Source organism: Nyctereutes procyonoides, unplaced genomic scaffold (genome assembly GCF_905146905.1).
Source record: "Nyctereutes procyonoides isolate TBG_1078 unplaced genomic scaffold, NYPRO_anot_genome, whole genome shotgun sequence".
Lineage (NCBI taxonomy): Eukaryota > Metazoa > Chordata > Mammalia > Carnivora > Canidae > Nyctereutes > Nyctereutes procyonoides.
The window spans coordinates 54,983,502-55,006,584 of record NW_026575043.1 but is presented as its reverse complement, the minus strand read 5'-3'; the positions used below and the strand labels follow the sequence as shown (position 1 = coordinate 55,006,584).

At 37.1% G+C, this 23,083-nt stretch overlaps 1 protein-coding gene across 8 annotated transcripts in view; it reads right to left on the bottom strand.

Moving 5' to 3' along the window:
* The window catches only part of ATXN2 (ataxin 2), a 115,698-nt gene that overhangs the window by 44,651 nt on the left and 47,964 nt on the right, over positions 1-23,083 (bottom strand). For all 8 annotated transcript variants that reach the window (XM_055323169.1, XM_055323162.1, XM_055323163.1 and 5 more), the window contains exons 6-9: positions 5,230-5,354; positions 3,264-3,355; positions 2,365-2,562; positions 724-902 (exon numbers count right to left, since the gene is read on the bottom strand). In XM_055323169.1, coding sequence (XP_055179144.1) covers positions 724-902; positions 2,365-2,562; positions 3,264-3,355; positions 5,230-5,354 — 594 coding nt within the window. The remainder of the gene's footprint in view (positions 1-723; positions 903-2,364; positions 2,563-3,263; positions 3,356-5,229; positions 5,355-23,083) is intronic.

Here is a 23,083-nt window from a genome sequence, read left to right as displayed (position 1 = left end):
TTGTCCCTTAGGTTAGTAAGATAGTATTGCTGTCCAGTATTCCTGACTCACATGAAGGATCCATGACCTATAAGCTATATTCAATCTTAGATGTAGAGGCAGAGCAGAAAAATATCTTCCTACTAAAGATGCAAATCTGTCACTGTACTTACGCTAAGCTGCAATATCCACCCTTTGACTAAGAGTTGTTTTTTTTTTTTTAAACACATTTCTTCCTTCATCTTCCTCACATGACTCTTGGTCATGTCTTGTATGTACATGTATTTGTATACCTCAAATCCTTTCTTGGAAGTAAGTAGAATATTAATGTGTCAACAGTTAATAAGAATTAATCTATATGAACCACTGTTTCACAAAGACTAGGATTTTCCATATAAACTATGCCTAAGTAACTTCATCATCCAGTGTTTTTAAAATTGAGAACCTACCCAAAGTTTCCAATTTCTTTAATATGTGGAGTGTTTTTCGGTCAAGTGAGTATCTGTTAAATTTAGCACTTTATCTTAATACATATTTCATCACAGTATCATATATGCCAATGACTTATACTAATTTTACTAATTTGATATCCACAAAGGCAAATTTTAAATAGTTTTGAAGTAAAAAACTACTCCACAGAAAGCACTGAAAGTATGCATGCTCTTACCAATTATGTTAATCTTAAATATTCAGAAAACTATATATTTGATTGAGGACATTGAGAAATTTAGTTAAAATACTTGCCTCCATTAACTACTCTTTGGTCTGAACCAGAATTCGGGTTGAAATCTGAAGTGTGAGAGGTGGATCTTGATGGCATGGAGCCCGATCCAGGCTGGCCCATACGTGGTGAATTCTGTCTCCCACTTCCCCAGGATATGACTTCTCTATTTCTTTGTCCAGGAGGAATATATTTATTTTCCCTGAAAATGAGAGATCCTTTAAATCATTTTATCCTAATAGATACCAGGCCAATGAAACAAATCTAAAAGTAATTTAGGCAGAAGTGAATGCTTGTTATTTTTATAAGGTTAAACACCAAACCAAACTGTCTCACTCCCAAACACACCCCTATTCTTCCATCTTACCCTGAGGTCTGGCCTCTGACCTTTCCCTTCTCTGTCAGATTCTCCTCCTAAGCAAAAAGTTTAACAGATGTGTGTTCTCATCCTACTTCACCTCTAAATGGCTGCTTCTATCAAATATAGTCTGTCTTTTTGAAATTTTATTTTTCCTTGGCTTTCTCTACTTTCTTTTCTCTTGGATTTCTTTGTGGCTATTGTTTTGTTTTGTTTTTAAATTCAACATCAGCAATGCTGACACATCCTAAATCCACAATGTCAGTCCCATAGTCTCAACATCTCCCACTGAACAACACTTAAATTCAAATCATCAGACTCTAAGCTGTGTCTTCAAGAAAAAATTTGTATCTTACTCTACCAGATATGTAGCTGTTTCTCACATGTTTATTAATAAATTAATCAAAGACCTGCAAGCCCCTCAAATGCAATAAATTTAACAAAGGGCTCACTCTATCTCCCCCTCAAACTTGCTCTGTGTTTTCTATCTCCATTACCAGTACATATATCAATTAAATTAGTTATCAAATAAACCTCAGGCTCACCACTGCTTTTCCTAAAACCTTTCTATCACCAGCCCTAGCCTAGATGGTTACCAAGTCCTCACACTTTTAAGAATTTCAGTACACTAACTGGTCTCCATGTTTCAGCCATTCTCAAATGTCCCAGAGTTCATTCACATCATTCCCTGCCTATATAGGGTACTCTTTAACAGGACACAAGCCCTTCATTATCTCAGTTCCTAACACCAGCTGCACCAATGCACCCTCAACATCACTCTGTTCTAGACATATGAAACAACCAGCCTCATCCTCAGTTGGACAGGTTCTTTCACATGTCTTTTCACCATGCAAAGAATGACTAACTCTCTCTTACTTTTGAACAGCAGACGGGGCTACTATTGTATCACAAAATGTCACCTCCTCTGTGAGACTTTCTCTGACCCCATTGGTTACATGCTAGTTCTTTCTCACTCTGAACATACCTCGAATCTAGCAAATCCTAGTAAACTGTTATTATGTTCTATGCACTCCCCTATTTGATCGTTTTACTTTAAGTAGCTCTTCCACGCCTTGGCTTGCTCATCATTGTACTTCCAACAGTTGACTTCATAGAGCTGATGCTCAAAAAATATTTTCCAAAATTAATATAATCTTTTCTTTAGTAGAATCTTAAACCAATTCCACTTGCATTCTCTACCTAAGCTACATTAAAGGAAGATGAAATATAATAATAATAATACACCTTCTCACACAGACCTTGAGTTGTGTATCCAAAATACTGCATCATGATTTCCTTTAAATACCTAGTGTTTATGCTGTGGCCCTCACGTTCACTGGAATTTCTCTGAACGGCTGTGTATTTTTCTTCTTCACTCCTATCATCATTTTCCAGGGCCACCCGGGCTTTGTACTGGGCACTTGATTCAATTTCTTCTGCTAACTGGTTTGCCCTGGCTTCTCGTTTTAAAAATTCTTCTGAGTTATCCCTTTCTAAGGGTACCCTGAAACATGAGGAAAAGAAAAAGCAAAGTGAGTATTTTAAAATCACAGTGTCTGTATCTGCCCCAATCAACTACTAAGAGAGTTCAGAGTAAGAAATATTGGTAAATATTTTAAAGAGTTACAGTGATCTGCTCATGCATAAATCAAAGCAAGAAAATTTTTTGTTTCACTTTTCCCTAGAGGAATATAACATTTCCAAAACTGGTTAAATTAACTATTCTCCCATAACATCTACACTTACAAATTTGCTATTTTTACAACTGAAAATCAAAAGCAAAATCTATCCAGAGTATAAAATTAGGATAATGGTAAACTAAACTACATTTATTCCCTGTTCTAATGAGAATTTATCAGCTTAGGCAGTAACAAGATTAATTCTTTCACATAATGTTTAACTTTAAATCTGACAGAGGGGACCCTGGATGGCTCAGGTGGTTAAGCATCCAACTTTTGAGTTCAGTTCAGGTCACAATTTCATGGTTGTGAGAACAAGCACTGTGTTAGACTCTACAATGCGTGTGGAACCTGCTTAAGACTCTCTTCTTCCCTTCTACCACCTCCCCGTCCTTCCCTCTTAAAAAAAAAAGGTAAAATTAAAAAAAAAATCCAACAGAAACATTTATTTATTTAACATCCTAATAGAGGTTGATGAAAATCAAAGACAAAGGCACTAAAATAAAAGCCTATTTTTTAAACTTACGTATATGAAGATAAACTGCTATCATATGTAGACACTACACCATAATTTTCTTCATTATACCGAAACATATCATTGGGATCCCATCCATTAGACTAGAAGAAAATAAAGTTTATAAAGTTTATTTTTCAAAATGACAAAGTATTTGTCCTCTTTAATTCAAGTATAATCAATATATTAACAATGTCTATTATATATAGTAGCAAAATCTAGCCACTTCAGTTAATCACTATTAATTTCCTGGACATAATTCCAGATGTTCTCTATGTATACATTAAGAACATGATCAGTTAAATTAGTTTTTATTTTTAATTCAAATAGATCTTCTTGGTGTGCCTGAGTGGTACAGTCAGCTAAGCTTCAGCTAAGATCTGATCGGTTTCAGCTCAGATCTGATCTCAGGGTTGGGAGATTAAGCCCCGTGTCAGGCTTCATGCTCAGGGCAGAATCGGCCTGGGTTTCTCTCTCCCTCTCCCCCACGACTCTCTCCCTCTCCCTTCAAATAAATAAATCTTTAAACAAAAAACAAACAGACAAAAAACAAATAGGATCTTCTTGTTCTGTTACTTGCTTGTTGTTTTACTAAGTCTTAACTATCTTTCCACATCACAATATCATTCCTTTTAGTGGAAATACCGTATTTCAATTGAATGGAGGTACAGTAGGTCTATTTAATCCATGCCCTATGATGGACTGAATGTTTCCAATTTTTCACTATCAGAGATAATGATGCAAAAAAAAAATCCTTACACATTATTATTTGCATGTCCTATGGACATACCAGGAGAAAAATAAATTCTCAGAAACTGAATTGCTGGACCAAATGTAGATGTGCTTTAAACCTTTATAAACATTGCCAGAATGCTCTCTGGCAACTAATCAATTTATCCACCTCACTATCAGTAAAAAGGGAGTACCTGCTTCATATCCTACATAGGTGATATGCTCCAGAGACCTGAGAACCTCCACATTAGGTTTTATCGGATTCTTTCAAGTCTGAAAATGAATAATGATGATGTGTTGCCTATGTATTTTCAGTTTTATAACTGGACTTAAACATTAAAAACAGATTTGTTATAAAGACTTCTCCACAATATTCAATGGAAGATTCTTATCCAATTCATAATTTGCTACCTAAACACTCATTTTTAAAGGCAAGAGAGTTTGCTTTCTGTATCTCTAACTTAGAAATATAATTTATAGAATCCTAATGATAGTCTTTACTAACTAAGCATTTGACTTATAGATGATATGTTCAGGGAAAAGTAAAAATAATATATACCAAAAAGCTTTTAGAAATAGTAAATTTTTGTAGAGAATGATCCTGACTTTAAGACCAAGAAATCTACTTAATGCTTTATTTCTAATGTAATCTACATATCTTAACAGTGAGTACCTCTTCCTCAGACAAGAAACCCAAGAGTCATACTTGGGTATGACAATTAAGATACCACTTTCTTGGGCACCCGGGGGGCTCAGCGGTTTAATGCCATCTTCAGCCCAGGGCCTGATCCTGGAGACCCGGGAACGAGTCCCACGTCAGGCTCCCTGCATGGAACCTGCTTGTGTCTCTGCCTCTCTCTCTCTCTCTCTCTCTCTCATGAATAAAAAATAAAATCTTAAAAAAAAAAAAAAAAAAAAAGATACCACTTTCCTTAGGATCCCTTATTCTGTAAAGTATCCAAAGCAAAATATGCCAATATTACCAGTTTCCCATGCTTCCCAATTTAAATTTGTAAGTTGCTTATTATGATTGATTTAAAAACACAAAAAAGTCATTCATAAGCATCTCAAAGAAGATTTGTCTGTATTTACTGCTTGGGGGAGGTCTCTATTCAGAAAATAAAAATGCTGCTTTAAATATATTCACTACAATGATGACAAAATACTTATATTAAAACCAAATGATAAGATGTCACACCACATCACATGACCACAGTCTGATACTAAGCAAAAAGATTTTACTTACTACATCATTTTCCAAAGCCTCCAGTTCCTCACTGGTAGTGAGTTCACCTGCATCCCAAGGCTCCAGGTCCTTTTCTTTGTGTTCACCATTTACTTTAGCACTGATAGCAGAGTCAGTAAAAGCATCTGCAAAGGATGGACTTAGCTGAAAGATCATACAGCCAGACAATGGGTGACACTAATACATAAATTATCAATAGAGATATGCTAAAAATACTTATGATAAAGAAAGTATAACAATCACTAATGGTATGCATACAAATGTATAATGCTTCTAATACAATAATATTCAAAAAACTTTCAGTAAAGTATGTCATAATTTTAAGACACATGAACTGTTTTAATGTATTCACACCGGTCATTATATTAAAAATAACTACTTTGTAATTCTATTATATTAAAAGTAATTTCACTTCAATAAAGAAAATTTCTATCAACCCATCTAAAATAGGATGTTTTTTGTTTAAAGGACCCATTAATTAGATATAAGCTCAGAGCTCCTATAGCCAAACATATGCAGATATTTTAACTTTCCAAATCCATGTCTATATGGAGGGGTCAATATCCTAACATATTCTTCCATTAGTAACTGAAACCATTCTAAGTGAGCAAGCCTGTCACAGAATCCAGTTTCCCCTATGGCCACTCTTTTACAAAGTTCAGGCCCTACAGTGTCACCTGTCCCCAAAAGGTTAGGGTGACAGGTCTATCTACCTGGACTTCCCACCAACACTTTGTCACTTAGTGTGTCTTCTTCTAATGTTACCGAGGAGCAGTAGGTTGTGAGAACATCACTATGTTCAGTTGACAGGAATTATTTCATAGCTGCTGTCCAGCAAAGAAAATTTTTCTCTAGTTGAGTGTTAAGACCTGGTAGGTAAAGGTCTCCTTGGACAATGACAGTATTAGAAAATGCTTTGGAGATACAGGCTTATATTTAAATGGCTGGGCCCACCAAATATTCCCTAGCACAGGGCTGGGTAATAATATTTCTGCTGATTTGGCTCTGCCAAAAGATACTAGCTTCTAGTCATTGTGCCTTCACCCACATTATAAGGTGCCACCAAGGAGTAGGAGGAAGGAAGAAGCAACAACGTCTCTTCTAATGGAGACAAGTCCAGGGGGATTTTTAAATTTGCTTTGACTTCTGGTAACAGTCATGTCTCCCTCAGGGCCAAAGTGATAACCTAAGTAAGAAATTCAAGCCAGCAAATTTAGGCAGGGCACTACAAACCTACTAGATTTTACCTCCCCTTATCCCGAACTAGGGGTGGGTGAGTGTGTGTACATGCAAACCAGGAAATAAAAGCATAACTGTACCTGTGAGCTTAGTTGCTAGCTCTACCAGCAGCACAGCTCCCACTGCTAGCAAGTCTAAGACCTAAGAGCATATCAAGGGAGATTCCTAAGAATGGCAGGCCTCAGATGGAGGTGGGATGGACCATCCACTGGAAGATTAGTGCATTTTGGAAAAGCTCTCTAAGAGGTCTATAAGACCAGTGTTGTCTTCATAATGCCATATTCATGCCGGAAGCACTAATGGCCCTATGAACTTGACTTTATATGACATTTACCTAAGTCAAGCAATACTGTGCTTGATTTAGGTGACTTAGGTATGCAACTATCATCTTTAATTGTACAAATTCTTGGTAAACATTAGTTTTGTTTATTTTCAAGAACGTGAAGTGCTTCAAGAAAACATCAATAATAACTTACATTAGGATGCCAAAATTCCCCATTTTCTCACAAAACTAGAATAGAAAACTAGACTACAGGAAAATTCCAAACCAGTAATGTCATCTTCTATAAGAAGTGATACATTTATTAATTTATACTGCTAATCCTATTCATGTTTTAGTTACATTAATTTTTTTTGAAAGGCATCTACTTCAGTGAATAAAGTATTTACTTACATGGAAACCCATGTTAAAGATGATACTATTTATCCAAGAAATAAAGTTCAAAGAAGCAAGAGATATTTTTACAGAACCAAACAAATGAACTTTTCCTCACTATAGTGTGTGTATGCATGTGTGTGCCCAAGTATTTAGGAAAGACAGGGACTGAGCCAAACTGTCCTCAAATTGATAAATATATTTTTATCACTATTATTCTAAATAAAATAAAGGATGCCTGAATGGGAGTTAATGTGAGAAAGCAAGCACCTAACACTTCACTGAACCAAGTTTTACTCTGCTGATCACAATTTAGGCTGTATTAACAGGACAGAATTAAATGACTTCTATTTTTCAATTCCTCATTTTTATCTTAAATTTCTGTTTACAATGCCAATATTGTAAAAGGAATTAACTACTCACATGTTGTTACTTAGCATGATAGCTTTCTTTCATGGCAATAATGGGGCGGGGGACACAAAAAGGTGTGTCTCTCTTAATAAAGAATATTTCTTTAGTTTAAAACATCTCCCAAAGGAAGACCCTTTTTAATAATGAATGAAGGGGCACTTGAGTGGCTCAGTAGGTTAAGTGTCTGCCTTTGCCTTAGGTTATGATCTTGGAGTCCTGAGATTGAGCCCCGAGTAAGGGTTCCTGTTCAGAGTAAGGCTTCCTGTTCAGCGGAGAGCCTGTTTCTCCCTCTCCCTCTGCCTATCACTCCTGCTGCCTGTGCGCATGCGTGCTCTAAAATAAATAAAATATTAAAAAAAAAATAAAAATGAGTGAAGACTTCAGGGAAAGATGTAAAAAAGATGTGAAGCAGAGAGTGAGCACAAAAATGAGGCTATCACGTCAGGATGCTAGGGAAAACCCTGGTCATAAATATCATATTTCAGATCAACATTGTATTATTATTAGCTAGGAGAAAGGAAGACCTGGATATTTCATTCTACACTGTTACCAATATCTAATACTGTAAAAGTTCTGAAAATTACACGTTTGGATTTTCTGAAAAAACAATGCTGGTATTAAATAGTACTATGTTGTAGTCAGGATTTCTGCAAGTTTGGAAAGTCAACTGGCTATAATCTAATTGCAATTGTGGGAATTTGCATGCAAATCTTTCCAATGCCATGTGAGAGTATATTAATTTTCCACTATCCTCCATGGCAAAAAACATAAGCATTAATAAAAGCAAGTTGCAAGAATACAAAAAGGCTGTGAGAAAAATGTTACCTGAAGGAATATGTTATCTGAAGGAACTACAGATATAGAAAGAAAAATAGAAAAACAATAAAAATGATCAAATAAGACAATAAAGATTTAAATTCTTCATGTGATTCATTCCCTGCCTTATAAATAAACATTCAGTTTACCAAAATCTCCAGGCTAGGGGGGAAAAGAATACACAAGTAACCCCTGCCCACACATCTGCAAATCTTCCTAATGCCACCTCCACAGCAGATGGGCTCTCAAAACCTTTCTTTCTGATTCTAGGCAGAGGCTGAGTCACTCTGGGTCAGTGGTGCCACCTGGTGGTAATCAGAAAGAAGTGTTTCAACCAACGCACCACCTCTCTTGGGTATCCCTCGGCCCCACACCCAGGAAACTGGATCTATGTTCTGCTACTTAGCTTTCCAAACTCTTTCACTCTGAAAAATCAAAGTTGTCTCTGAGAATTTTTTGAAGGATCAAAATAATGGCAAAATAAGTGAAATGTTAGTGACAACATACTATTCATTAATAAATATAACTTTAAATTTATTAAAACCACAAAATGCCATTAACTAGATGAAATTTTAAAAATCATTATCAAAAAAATAAAATTTATGGGGTGCCTGAGTGGCTCAATTGGTTAAGTGGCTGCCTTTGGTTCAGGTCATGATCCCAGGGTCCTCAGATTAAACCCTACATAGATTGGGGTAGGCGCTCAGTGGAAAGCCTGCTTCTTTCTCTTCCTATGCTTATGTGCTCGCACATGTTCTCTGTCTGAATGAATGAATGAATGAATGAATGAATAAATAAATAAAGATTTTATTTACTTACTCATGACAGAGACAGAGAAAGAGGCAGAGACATAAGCAGAGAGAGAAGCAGGCTCCCTGCAGGGAACCTGATGCAGGACTCAGTCCCAGGACCCCAGCATCGTGACCTGAGCCAAAGGCAGACACTCAACAACTGAGCCAGCCAGGTACCCCAATAAATAAAATTTTAAATAAATAAAAATAAATAAAATTTTAAAAATCAGTATCAGACTTAATTAACATCAGAAACCCTCAAATGTGCTTCCAGAAAAGTCTTCACCAGAATCCTCAGATGCCCATTTCATCTCTCAATTAAATGTCCTTTACTCAAACACTAAAATTCTAGATCAGTTTTTTAAAACTTATTTCATTGTTATCCTTCTGCTTTGATCAATTAAGAATACTGAGACTTTTTTTCAAAAACTTTAAAAAGTATTTTCTCAGCATGCATGGGTGGTGCAGTAGGTTCAGCAGCTGACTCTTGGTTTCAGGTCAGGTCATGATCTCAGGCCCTACATTGGGCTCTGCATTCAGCGTGGAGTCAGCTTGAGATTCTCTCTGCCTCTCTCTCTGACTCTCCCTCTTTCCCTCCGGCTCATGCACACGTGCTTGCTCGCTCTCAAATAAATAAATCTTAAAAAAAAAAAGAATATTAGAGAATAGCATAAAGAAACAAGATGGGGAATGAAACTGGAACTCTTTCTTACATCATAGACAAAAATAAACTCAAAATGGATTAAGGACCCAAATATGAGACCTGAAACCGTAAAAATCCTAGAAGAGAGCACAGGCACTAATTTCTCTGACACTGGTTTTAGGAACATTTTTCTAGACATGTCTCCTGAGGCAAGAGAAATAAAAGTAAAAATAAGCTATTGGAACTACATCAAAATAAAAAGCTTCTGTAGAGCAAAGGAAACAAAACTAAAAGACAAAACTAAAAGACAACCTACTGAATGGGAGAAGATATTTGCAAATGACCTATCTGATAAAGGGTTGGTATCCAAAATAATAAAGAACTTATACAACTCAATACCAAAAAAATCCAATTATAAAATGGGCAGGAAACATGAACTGACATTTCTCAAAAGAAGACATACAGATGACTGACAGACATGAATAGATGCTCAGTATCACTCATCATCAGGGAAATACAAATCAAAACCACAATGAGATATCATTTCACATCCGTCAAGATGGCTAAAATCAAAACCATAAGAAACAACAAGTACTGGCAAGGATGTATAGAATAAAGAACCCTTGTGCAGTCAGTTTTATTTTATTTATTTATTTTAATTTTACTTATTTATTCATGAGAGACAGAGAGAGAGAGAGAGAGAGAGAGAGAGAGAGAGAGAGAGAGAGAGAAACAAAGATACAGAGGGAGGTAGAGACACAGGCAGAGGGAGAAGCAGGCTCCATGCAGGGAGCTGACATGCGACTGGATCCCAGGACCCCAGGATCATGCCCTGGGCCGAAGGTGGCGCTAAACTGCTGAGCCACCCAGGCTGCCCTGGCTTTATTTTTTTAAACAATCTCTAAACTCAATGTGGGGCTCAAACGTAAGACTTTGAAATCAAGTCGCATGCATCTGAGCCAGCCAGGGACCCATACCATTTAAAAAGTTTTTTTCTTTTCTTCTTCTTCTTTTTTTAACCCTTGTGTGCACTGTTGGTGGGAAGATAAACTGGTGCGGCTACTGTGGAAAACAGTATGGAGGCTCCCCAACAAATTAGAAACAGAATTATCATACAATCCAGTAATTCCACTACTGGATATTTACCCAAAGAATATGAAAACACTAAATTAAAAGATATATGCACTTTTATATTTTATTTATTGCAGCATTATTTATAATAGCCAAATTATGGAAGCAGCCTACATGTCTACTGATTCATGAATGGATAAAGAAGATGTGGTGTATACATACAATGGATTATTATTCAGCCATAAAAAAGAATGAAATCCTGCCATTTGCAATGACAGGGATGGAGCTAGAGAGTATAAGTGAAATAAATCAGGGAAAGATAAATACCAATACGGTTTCACTCAAACATGGAATTTAAGAAACAAAACGAATGAACAAAAGGGAAAGAAAAGAGAGACACACAGAAATCAAGAAAGATTCTTAACTACAGAAACAGTTACCAGAGGGGAGGTGGGTAGGAGGATGGGTGAAAAAGGTGGAAAGAGATTGAGTACACTTATATAATGAACATTAAATAACATACGGAATTGCTGGATCCCTATATTGTACACCTGAATCTAACATAACATGTTAACCATATTGGAATTCAAATTAAAAACACACACACAAAAAGCAACAAGCAATCCATCAATAGAAGTAGTCCCTGAAAATGCTAAATCTTCAAATAACAAGAATGAGAGCATTCTGTAGTAGATAAAGGAAATGAGATGACAGAGCAAGGAACCAGAAAGAGTGGTCATAAAGGCTGGAGAAACAGGTAAAGAAGGTCTGCTGAACTCTCCTGCAGCTCCAGCAAAAGCTACCTTATATTTCTAATTAACCAGCAACATGATGAGATCTTCCCTAGTCACATGCAGTAGGCTGGTTACAGTAGTAGACAGAAAGGAGTTTAAAAATGGAAGGCCAGAGGAAGATCAAACAAAATGACCCCATTTTTTCATGTTAAAAAATAGAAGGCCAGAGAAAGGTCAGAGAGTTGTTTAAGAGATAGGAGGAGGGGGATCCCTCGGTGGCGCAGCGGTTTGGCGCCTGCCTTTGGCCCAGGGTGCGATCCTGGAGACCTGGGATCGAATCCCACGTCGGGGTTCCGGTGCATGGAGCCTGCTTCTCCCTCTGCCTGTGTCTCTGCCTCTTTCTCTCTCTGTGACTATCATAACTAAATAAAAAAAATTAAAAAAAAAAAAAGAGATAGGAGGAGGGACGCCTGGGTGGCTCAGTGGTTGAGCCTCTGCCTCTTCCTTCACCTCAGGTCATGATCCCAGGGTCCTGGGATCGAGTCTCAAACAGGTTCCCCACAGGGAGCCTGCTTCTCCCTCTGCCTATGTCTCTGCCTCTCTCTCCCTGTGTCTGTCATGAATAAATAAAATCTTAAAAAAAGAGAGAGAAGAAGAGTGAAGATTCAGTTGGCTAGTTGCCTTCAGTTGGAAGGCATTATGAAAGAGCAGCAGTTATAAATGACAAAATCACCAAAGCAGGCTGCTAAAATAATATGGAAATGAAAGGTATTGAAGTAACAGAGTTTAGGGACTCAAGTTTCCAAAGGAATAGTGTTGTTTCAAATGGCCAACCCAGGAATTAACTGTTATAAAATCCACCACTGCAAAAAACATTTGAAGGTATCAGGATCCCAGCCACAAAACTACGGGGAACTTGAATGCCTTCCAAGGGTTAAAACCCCTCTGTTCTAAATACCAAGAAGTTACATTATAAAATACACAACAGCACTTGCCTACTAAAAATGCAGCAGCAGATACTGTCCATTTTGAATGACCACAACTATTTTCTAATTTTAATTCTGGGCATATGAAGCAAAACTATTTAATATTTCAAATGCTGTGGGGCACCTAGGTGGCTCAGTCGGTTAAGTAGTCTGCTTTCAGCTCAGGTCATGATCCCAGGGTCCTGGAATAGAGCTCTGCACCAGACTTCCTGCTCAACGGGGAATCTGCTTCTCCCTCTCTTCCCTTCTTGTGCTCTCTGTTGCTATCGCTGTCTTTATCTCAAATAAATAAAATAAAATGCTGGAAGTAGTTTATTTGATATACCATGGAGATAACATTATTATAATTACAAAATTCAAGTCTTTGAGGTCAGATCCATAAAGTCAGTCCCAAAATTCTTCCTTTGCGTGGAAAATTTTGGGGAGAGAATGAATTAGGAAGACCCAGTATAAATTATTAAAAACAAAACGTAGCTCCTCCTGACTTCAAACATGGTAGGGCAGGATAGGAAACCAGGATGTATCTCTGCAGTACCTATACCCTCCAAAACAAGAGACAGAGTCAGCCCTGCTTGTAATCTCTTCTTGTCCCAGCAGCTGAAATTCTCAACCAAGCACCTATCTATAAAAATCTTCTGTGTAGGGGGTGCCTGAGTGGTTCAGTTGGTTAAGTCTCCATCTCTTGGTTTTGGCTCAGGGTCATGGGATCCAGCCCCATATTGGGCTCTGCACTCAGCACAGGCTGCTGGAGATTCTCTCTCCCATTCCCTCTGCCCCTCCCCATGATCGTATTCTCTCAGAAAGAAAGAAAGAGAGAGAGAGAAAGAAAGAAAGCAAAAGAAAGAAAGGAAGAAGAGTCTTTTGTGGAAACAAACTAAAAGCCAATAGTGGCAAAACTGTGACTTCCCAGTAGACAGGAGAGGTTATCATAAAGGAGAACACACTGGTAAGCAGTAGTCATGTGACACCTAGCAACATTCTATAGGACAGGACACACGAACGCAACAAAATTAACAAAAGGCCAACCACCTGCATTCCTAAATTTTACACAAAATTTTAAGTAATTAAAAAAATAATTTCCAAAAAAATAATAAAAAATAAAAAAATAATTTCCTGGGGGACCTGAGTACCACAGTAGGCTGGGTGACCAACTCTGGTTTAGACTTGGGTCATGATTTCAGGGTCACAGGATCAAGCCCCACATCAAGCCCCAAGTCGCGCTCCACACTCAGCACAGAGTCTGCTTGGGATTTTCTCTCTTCCTCTCCCACTTGTGCTCTCCCAAAATAAATAAATAAATAAACAAACAAATAAATAAATAATAAGTAAATGAGTTTTAAAAATAAGTAAATAAATAAATCATAAATCTTTAAAAAATTGCTACCTTAATAGAAAAGGATGTCATTTTTTCAGAGAAGAACCAATTAATCCTTATCTCTGCCTCCTGGGCACTCAACAAGGAAAATGAGTTTTGTGACCCATAAACAGAAGGGATTGTTTTTACCCTGATTAGCTCAAAAATAAAATAAATTAGTCTCTAAGGTATGGCATCTTTTAATCTTATGGTTTCAAAGTGAACTCAAGTAAAATTGATTTGAAACTACTCTTCACAAACGATTATCTTGTATACATAGAAATAAATCCAAGTATGTATGCATTTCTAGCACACACAATACCTAAGGCAAATTATTTTTTAAAAATTTCAAATAGCCTGTAGGTAGGTATGCTTTTATACTTAACTCCTTTACCTGTGCTTTTCTCACTTGTATAAACATCATTTCAGCCTTATTTTTATGTTTAACAGTTTCATTTATTTATTCATGAGAGACACAGAAAGAAAGAGAGGCAGAGACACAGGCAGAGGGAGAAGCAGGCTCCATGCACCGGGAGCCCAATGTGGGACTCGATCCCGGGTCTCCAGGATCGCGCCCTGGGCCAAAGGCAGGCGCTCAACCACTGAACCATTCAGGTGTCCCTTGGCCTTATTTTTAAAGTTAACACTTGGCTTTTTTTTTTTTAATATTTTAAAAGGATATTAAAACTCCTACTAGAAGAAATCTATAAGAAAAATATATTCTGGATAGGTCATGTTGTAGGAAAGCCATTTTTAGATTCGGCTAGGTCTAAACTAGCTTTCTTGAGTTTCCTGAAAATGAGTGGTAATTATAGTGCCTAATCATCTATGGCAATATATCTATGTAAGAAAAAAACTATATTTCCCCTGATTTGAATTTAGTGTAAAAACATAAAATTTTTAAAATATTAATTGAAAAACAAATATGTATTGATACCCACTATCTGTGAGGTATTATGCTAAACACCATGAGGAGTACACATCCCTAGTTCTATAAACATGTTTCTAAACTACAGAAAATTATAATGCATTAGGAGAAAAAAGATGTCACAAACTGCTTTGTAATGTTGAGTATTCAGGACACGAGGTAGACAATTGTTCTCTGACGATGTTCCATGTAACCCTTTGATTTCTTACAGGTGCCTCAGCAGACAAAAGGAAAGCTAAATAAAAGTTAAAGGACATCCCTCCCATCTTTCCTCCCTCACCACCACCTTGCTGTATCTAGAATTCGGCATGAGAGTTCACTGGGGGCAGAGGGAAACAAACTATTCTGTGCTAAAAATAAAATGTGGTAAATTTTAGTAGCCATTGGTGGAGGCAATAAAAACAGACCACAGTGAGCAGGGAAGGTCAAGGAAGGCTCTTAAGAGGAAAAGAGGTTTGAACTTGGTTTTAAAAAGTATTTCAAATTCAAGGAAGGAAGGGAGGTACTTAAGGTAGAGAATAAATCCAGCAGTAAGATAATCAAGCTCAAAGGCAGAAACAGGAAGGTCTAACATACAGAAAACGCTACCTTGGGTAAAGACGTGCATTAATATTGGGGAATAATGAGATTTTAGATTGAAAAAGAGAAGATCACATAGGTAGGACCCTGAACGCCAAGGTATGGCATCTCAGCTTTATTTGGTAGCAACAAAGGCTATTGTAGATTTTTGAAGAGGAAATGAGATGATATAGAAGCAATACTTAAGAATTTCTTTGTGCTAGGGTGCCTGGGTGGCTCAGTCAGTGAAGCATCAAACTTTTGATTTTGGCTTAGGTCATGATCTTGGGGTGGTAAGATCAAGCCCCAAGTTGGGCTCCACTCTGGGCATGTAGCCTGTATGAGATTCTCTCTCTCCCTCTCCTCCCTCTCACCTCTCTCTCTAAAAAGAAGTTTCTTTGTGCTAATGTCCAAGACTGACTGCAAGTGAGGGGACCTTGCAGTCTAGAAGTTAACTAGGAGATTACAGTAATGTTTGGATACAAACCATCCATGGGAACAGAAAGAGAGAGGAAGAAAAGAATACAGATGTGACATTATCAAGGAAAAGTTTACAAAGCAAGGTAAAAGGGAGAAAACAACAGCTTTCTTCCCAAACATAAGCCGAAATAATCCTTGTGTCTGTGTTCTTTCCCTATAAGCAGCTAAAGAAAAAGGATGGATGGTAAAGATGTGACTCTTGTTTGAAAGTGTATAACTAGAAGAACAAATCCAGCTCAGCTTACATAGCCTCTCAGATTCAATCTATAATAGGTATTTTATACATCTGTTCTGAGAGTAGAATGAATGGCCATTCTAATTTATCATTTGCTTCAAAGGAAAAGTTTTTGCTTTCAGCTCCACAAGTTGTTTCATAAAATACTGTTACTTTGAAACACAATGAAAATCTGACCCCCTCCCAAATATTAATTACAAAGTTTTTGGGTTATTACAGAGAAGAAATTTTACAAAGCAGACAAGCTCAAAGTTTAGTGCCTATTGTACTAATAAGAGTCAAAAGAAGGTTAATATTAGGTATAAAGACTATAAAACTGCTCTAATCTGAAAATTATAATTGAGAGTACAGAAATAAATCTATACATTTATGGTCAATTGAACTTCAACAAAGATGTCAGGACATTTCAGTGGGAAAAGAACAGTCTTTTCAACATATTGTACTTGCTCTGTATATCCATATGTAAAACCATGAAGATGGAGCTCTACCACACACTTTATACAAAATTCAACTCAAAATGGATCACAGCCTAAATATGAGAGCTAAAACTATAAAAGTCTTAAAAGAAACCAGAGGAACATATCCTCATAATTCAGAGTAAGCAACTTTTTAAGATATGACACAAAAAGGAAAAACAAAAAAAAAAAAGGAAACAGATAGACTTCATTCAAATTGAAAACTTTTGTGCTTTAAAGGACATCAGCAAAAAAGTGAAAAGATAACCCACATGGTGGGGAAAAAAACATTTGTAAATTTTATCTGATAAGAGGATGACTGGTATCCAGAATATATTTAAGATTTTATTTATTTATTCATGAGACAGAGAGAGGCGAGACACAGGCAGAGGGAGAAGCAGGCTCCACAAGGGGAGCCCCATGATGTGGGACTCGTGGGACTCGATCCTGGGACTCCAGGATCACGCCCAGGGCCAAAGGCAGGCACTAAACTGCTGACCCACCCAGGGATCCCCTGGTATCCAGAATATTTAAAGAATTCTTACAACTCAATAATAAAATACATCCTAATTTAAAAAGAAGGCAAAGGACATTTCTCCCAAGGAAGATGTACAAATCTCCAACAAGCACATGAAAAGATTCACATCATTAATAACTACAGAAATGCAAATTAAAACCACATAAGATGCTACTTCATAACCACCCACTAGGTAGGACAGCTATAATCAAAAAGACCAACAATGACTGCTGATGAGGATATGGAAAATTGGAGCCCTCACACAATGCTGACTGGATGGTAAAATGATATAGCCACTCTGAGAAACCATCCCAGCAGTTCCCTCAATGGTTAAACTTTGAGTTGTTATATATGACCCAGCAATTCTACTCCTACATACATGCCAAAAGAAATGAAAATATAATATCCACACAAAAATCAAGACATGGAGGTGCCTGGGCAGCTCAGTTGATTAAGCATCCAACTCTTGATCTCAGTGCAGGTCTTGATCTCAGGGTCTAAGTTCAAGGCCTGGATTGGGCTCCCTGCTGGGCGTGAGGCCTACTCAAAAAAAAAAGAATCAGCATATGAATGATCATAGCAGCACTGTTCTTAACTAAAAAGTAGAAACAACTGAAATGCCCATCAACTGATAATGGATAAATAAAATGTAGTATATCCAGAAGGGATGGATGTAAAGGGCATTATGCTAAGTAAAAAAAAAAAAAAAAAAAAAAAAAAAACAAGAACAAAAAACCGTATGATTTCACTTATATGTGGAATATAAACCAAACAAAACAAACAAAATAACAAAAAAACAATGCTAAGCAGAACCAACTGCTGGCTGCCAGAGGGGAAGGGGGACTCACATAATAGTAAAGGAGACTAAGAGACACAAACTTCAAGTCATAAAATAAATCACAGAGAAGCACACCATAGGAAATATAGTCAATATTGTAATAATATATAGGGACAGATGGTGACTGCAACTATAGCTATTATGATAAGCACTGAATAATGCATACAATTGCTTAATCAATGATGTACACTTGCAATAACATTGTATGTTAATTATGTCAATAAAAAATGTAGTATACCCATACAATGGAATATTACTTAGCAATGAAAAGGAAAGAAGCATTGATGGATGGATGAACCTTGAACACATTACATACTAAGTGAAACAAGCCTGTCACAAAAGGCCACATATTATGTGATTCTATTAATATGCAATATCCACAAGAGGCAAACCTAGAGAGACAGAATGAAGATAAGTAGTTATCCAGGACTGAGGAGGCTGAAGTAAGTAGGGAGTGACTGCTAAAAGGTGTGGCTTCTTTATAGGGTGAAGATATCCTAAAATCTATCTGTAGTGACAGGTTCTATGAATATACTAAAAACTGAAGTGTACAGTGTATGAACTGAAGTGTAAATGAATGAACTATAGTGCATGTGATTTATGTACCAATAAAACTTTTTAAGAAAAAAACAATTTTGTGGGACGCCTGGGTGGCTCAGTGGTTGAGTGTCTGCCTTTGGCCCAGGGCATGATCCTAGGGTCTGGGATCGAGTCCCACATCAGGCTCCTTGCAGGGAGTCAGCTTCTCCCTCTGCCTGTGTCTCTGCCTCGCTCTCTTCTGTGGAAAGAAAGAAGAGAAAGAGAAAGAAAGAAAAAAAAGAAAAAAGAGAGAAAGAAAGGAAAGAGAAAAAGAGAGAAAGAAAAGAAAAGAAAAGAAAAGAAAAGAATTGATTCAATTTTGCTCTCAATAGTCCAAAAGAGGAGGACTAGGTGACAGCGGTCCCCTTGCTCAACACCTCAAATTACCTTACTGAAAGGCAACTCAAAAGCTAGAGGTATTTCAGGGCTTGCAATCTTTTATTTCTACACTGCAGGCTTATGAGTCCGCAATGAAGGAAAATGTCAGTATTACAATAGACAAAATCTTTATTTCTTTGCAAAACTATGTGACCTATGAGGGCAGAAGATACATTTTTCTGGGAAAACCTCAGACTAGCCAGGATCCCATACTGTCTCGCCTTGAACTTAGCGATTCAAGAGACTGGCATATATAAGCAGCAGCATTCTAGTTTTCAGGATTTGGGGCTTGATCCCTATTATCCTGATGGTTCAAAATAATACAACTATCAAGAGGAAGAAAGTTGAAATACAACTATCAAGAGGCAGAAAGTTGAAAGTTGGAAACAAATTGTTTTTTGTCTAGTTAAATTTGCACTCCTTTGGATAACTTTCAAGTAGCAATGGTCACAATACTGGCGACTGCTTCTTCTGTCAGGCATATTGCTTTGCATTCAAATCTATAAGTGCATATTTGACTGATAATAATATATCAAACCACTGACCATATAACCCAAATCATCTGGTTTATATTAACCTGAAATAAAGCTACTTAAATAATGTCTTTGCACATTGCCTTGTTTAAAGCTAGTAATAAAATACAGACTTTCTTAGAGACAGTGCTTTATTGATCTCAGAAACTGAATCATACTGATAACTTAAGGCTGCAAGTCAACTTAAGGTTGAAATGACAACCAAATGATAAAGTCAGAAAAACTTTCAAGGCTATAAAGCCTAAAATTCCTAAATTCCTTTAAGAGAAAAATTATATAAATCAGTTTTACTGTGGATGCAAGTATCCTTTGGAATCTGACAACATTTAGTCATTTGGAAATAAAGACTATAATGCTAAAGAGCTACCTTTGAAAGACTCAAAAGGGATGTCATCCACTTAAAAGCACAACACACTTTTTATGAAGCATACACAATTTTAAAATGCTTCCTTTAAGGGGATCCCTGGGTGGCGCAGTGGTTTAGCGCCTGCCTTTGGCCCAGGGCGCGATCCTGGAGACCCGGGATCGAATCCCACATCAGGCTCCCGGTGCATAGAGCCTGCTTCTCCCTCTGCCTGTGTCTCTGCCTCCCTCTCCCTCTCCCACCCCCCCTCTCTCTCTCCCTCTCTGTCTCTCATGAATAAATAATCTTAAACAAACAAAAGTGCAAATACAGCGGAGGGAAAGCAGAAATAATGGGCTTTTTGAAACACTAAATAAATTCTTTCCTGAGCAAAATGCTGCTCTAAGGAAAAGGACAGTGTATCATGTTGGAAGTCTTCAGTTTCAGTCCAAATATCAGCTGCTGTGTTAAAAATAAATTAAATGTTAAAAAACAGACTCTATGGTTTTCTAGTCAGAATCAAACCAAACCACCTAAGTTGCTTATCTTTTGTTCTTTTCTGGCATCTGGTCTAGGTACCCTTTTGACCAGAGTGTGGAAAGAATCGACAGATGTGGAAAAGCAAACCATTAATACTGTTGTTAAAAATATAGCTTGCAATTCAATCTGTGTCTCTGTCCTTCTCATGCAACCCAAGAGATAAACCTGGAACATAAGTAGGAAACGGGGTAATCTGAATCAAAGTGCATGGGGTATAGAGCTTCCACAATCAATGGTCCTATATATGCTCTTGATGCTGTAATATTCGACTAGAAGTGCTTGGAGTCAGTAGTTCTATTTAGACAGTGCCAATTTGTGGCAAAATGCATTAATGATGAAGAAACTGTATATTCTTCTTATATAAAATGAATGATTATGTTTACAATACTATAATAAAGTATTACTAAAATCTCTCAGAGAAAAATAATCCAACTTAATATTAAAAAGCAGTTCTTATTTTCCTTACATAAATTCAAATATGTACATACTGGATTCTCTAGTTTAAACTTCAGGCAAAATATTTTTAAAACAAACTATTTCATCTTATTTTTACTAACCCACTACATAACATGAAAACACTGGAACTAGTAATATAACATTTGAGAAGCTATTTTTCCTAAAATCTAAATTAGCAAAATTAAAAGTTGAGCTGGAATTTTAGAAATTTTACTTTTTAAGAAAGGAATTTTACCATTTAAAATACTGCTATAGGGATGCCTGGGTGGCTCAGTGGTTGAGCATTTGCCTTCGGCTCAGGGTGTGATCCCAAAGTCTGGGGATCAAGTCCAACATCGGGCTTCCTGCATGGACCTTGCTTGTCCCTCTGCCTGTGTCTCTGCCTCTCTCTCTCTCTGTCTCTCATGAATAAATAAAATCTTTAAAAATTAAATAAAATAAAATGCTGCCATATAAGATTTAAAAATCAAGTATCAGAGGTAAAAACTTAAACCAACAAGAGCACCTGGGTAGCTCAGTCGAGCATCTGACTCAGTTTCAGCTCAGTTCATGATCTCAGGGTCGTGAGATCAAGTCCCACATTCGGCTCCACACTCAGTGCTCAGTGCAGAGTGCGCTTGTCCTTCTCCCTCTGTTCCTCCCTGACTCTCCCTCTCTCAAATAGTCTCTCAAATAAAGTCTTAAAAAAATTAAAAAAAAAAACAACACTTAAACCCACAAACCAGATTTCTGTAAAAGGTTCTAAAATGAAGATCAATAGCTACGACACCACAGAATCAAATGTACACCAAATCCTACAGCAAAGCCAAATTAATGTAACACAACAAGAGAAAAACGTAGACCCACTTTGTGAGGCCTGCTTTACTTAAAAAAAATAAGGTGAGAGATTCCAGAGAATGTTAAATTTCTATTTCCCATATTATCTCCAAAAGAGATCAAAAGAAATTCTAACAAAGATGTCAACAGAAAGATACTTTGTGGGTGGGGTCTCAGGAGGTGACATTCTGTTTTCAGCTTTTCCATTTAGGCTCCTGCTACAGAACCCATTTTGAGGGAGTAGGGGGAGTCTTTAGTCCATGCTATCAGAAAGAATGAAATGGGTCTAATCACTGCTAGAGCAATTTTTTAAAGAGGTTAACTGTTTTCATCTCAAAAGTTGGAGAGAAGAGAAAATGGAAAGAAAGTGATTTTGTAAAAAACTCAGAGGGGAGAAAAGTAAATTCAGAAATGTTCAGGAAGCAACAATTTGAGGACTGAAATGCCAATACTATTAGCCAATATAGTATTCTTTTTTACAACTTATCTCAATTCTATAGCAAAGTGTTGAGACATAGGTTAAGAAAAAGTAAGTAAAATTAATTCCAATTTTTACAGCTGTACAAACACTTCATTGGCAAATATATAAAACGCTTTACAGGGCAGCCCCGGTGGCGCAGCGGTTTAGGGCCGCCTGCAGCCCAGGGCGTGATCCTGGAGACCCGGGATCGAGTCCCACGTCAGGCTCCCTGCGTGGAGCCTGCTTCTCCCTCTGCCTGTGTCTCTGCCTCTCTCTCTCTCTATGAATAAATAAAATAAAATCTTTAAAAAAAAAAAAAACCACTTTACAAATCCGCCTTTTTTTTTAGATTTTATTTATTTTTTTAAAGATTTTATTTCTTCATTCAGAGAGAGAGATACACACACACACAGAGAGAGAGAGAGAGAGGCAGAGACATAGAGGGAGAAGCAGGCTCCATGCAGGGACGTGGACTCGATCCCAGTACTCCAGGATCACATCCTGGGCCGAATGCAGGCACCCTAAACTGCTGAGCCACCCAGGGATCCCCCACAGACTTCTTTTCTTATGTAAATTAGAAGAACTGTTCAAGTGCACATGCTCCCTTAAAACTCTCTACCATCACTGATCCGGATTAAAAAAAAAAGAAAAAAAAATTCTATTTCCAGTCAAATTGGTATAGAAATTAAAATGCATATAATTTATCCACATTCCTTCACTGCCCTGCTTTATTACTACTGCTTTTAGTGTATGTGCTATTCATAAGACTTCACTGACACTGTGCAGAGCAAAAGAAAAAAAATAAATCCAGACAGTAATTAGGTATACTACCATTGCACAATACTACAAGTAAACTGTCTTCCTGGACTCATCTGAATTACCTACTAGAAGAGCTCAAAAATGCTACTTGTTTTTGCATAAACCATACTGACTAGCAGAGTGTAAGCTGTTTTCTGATTCCCCATCATGAGCTAGTATTAATCTTGCTCACTTTCATCATTCAGCAAGCTGACAAATCAAAAATCATATTCCATTGCT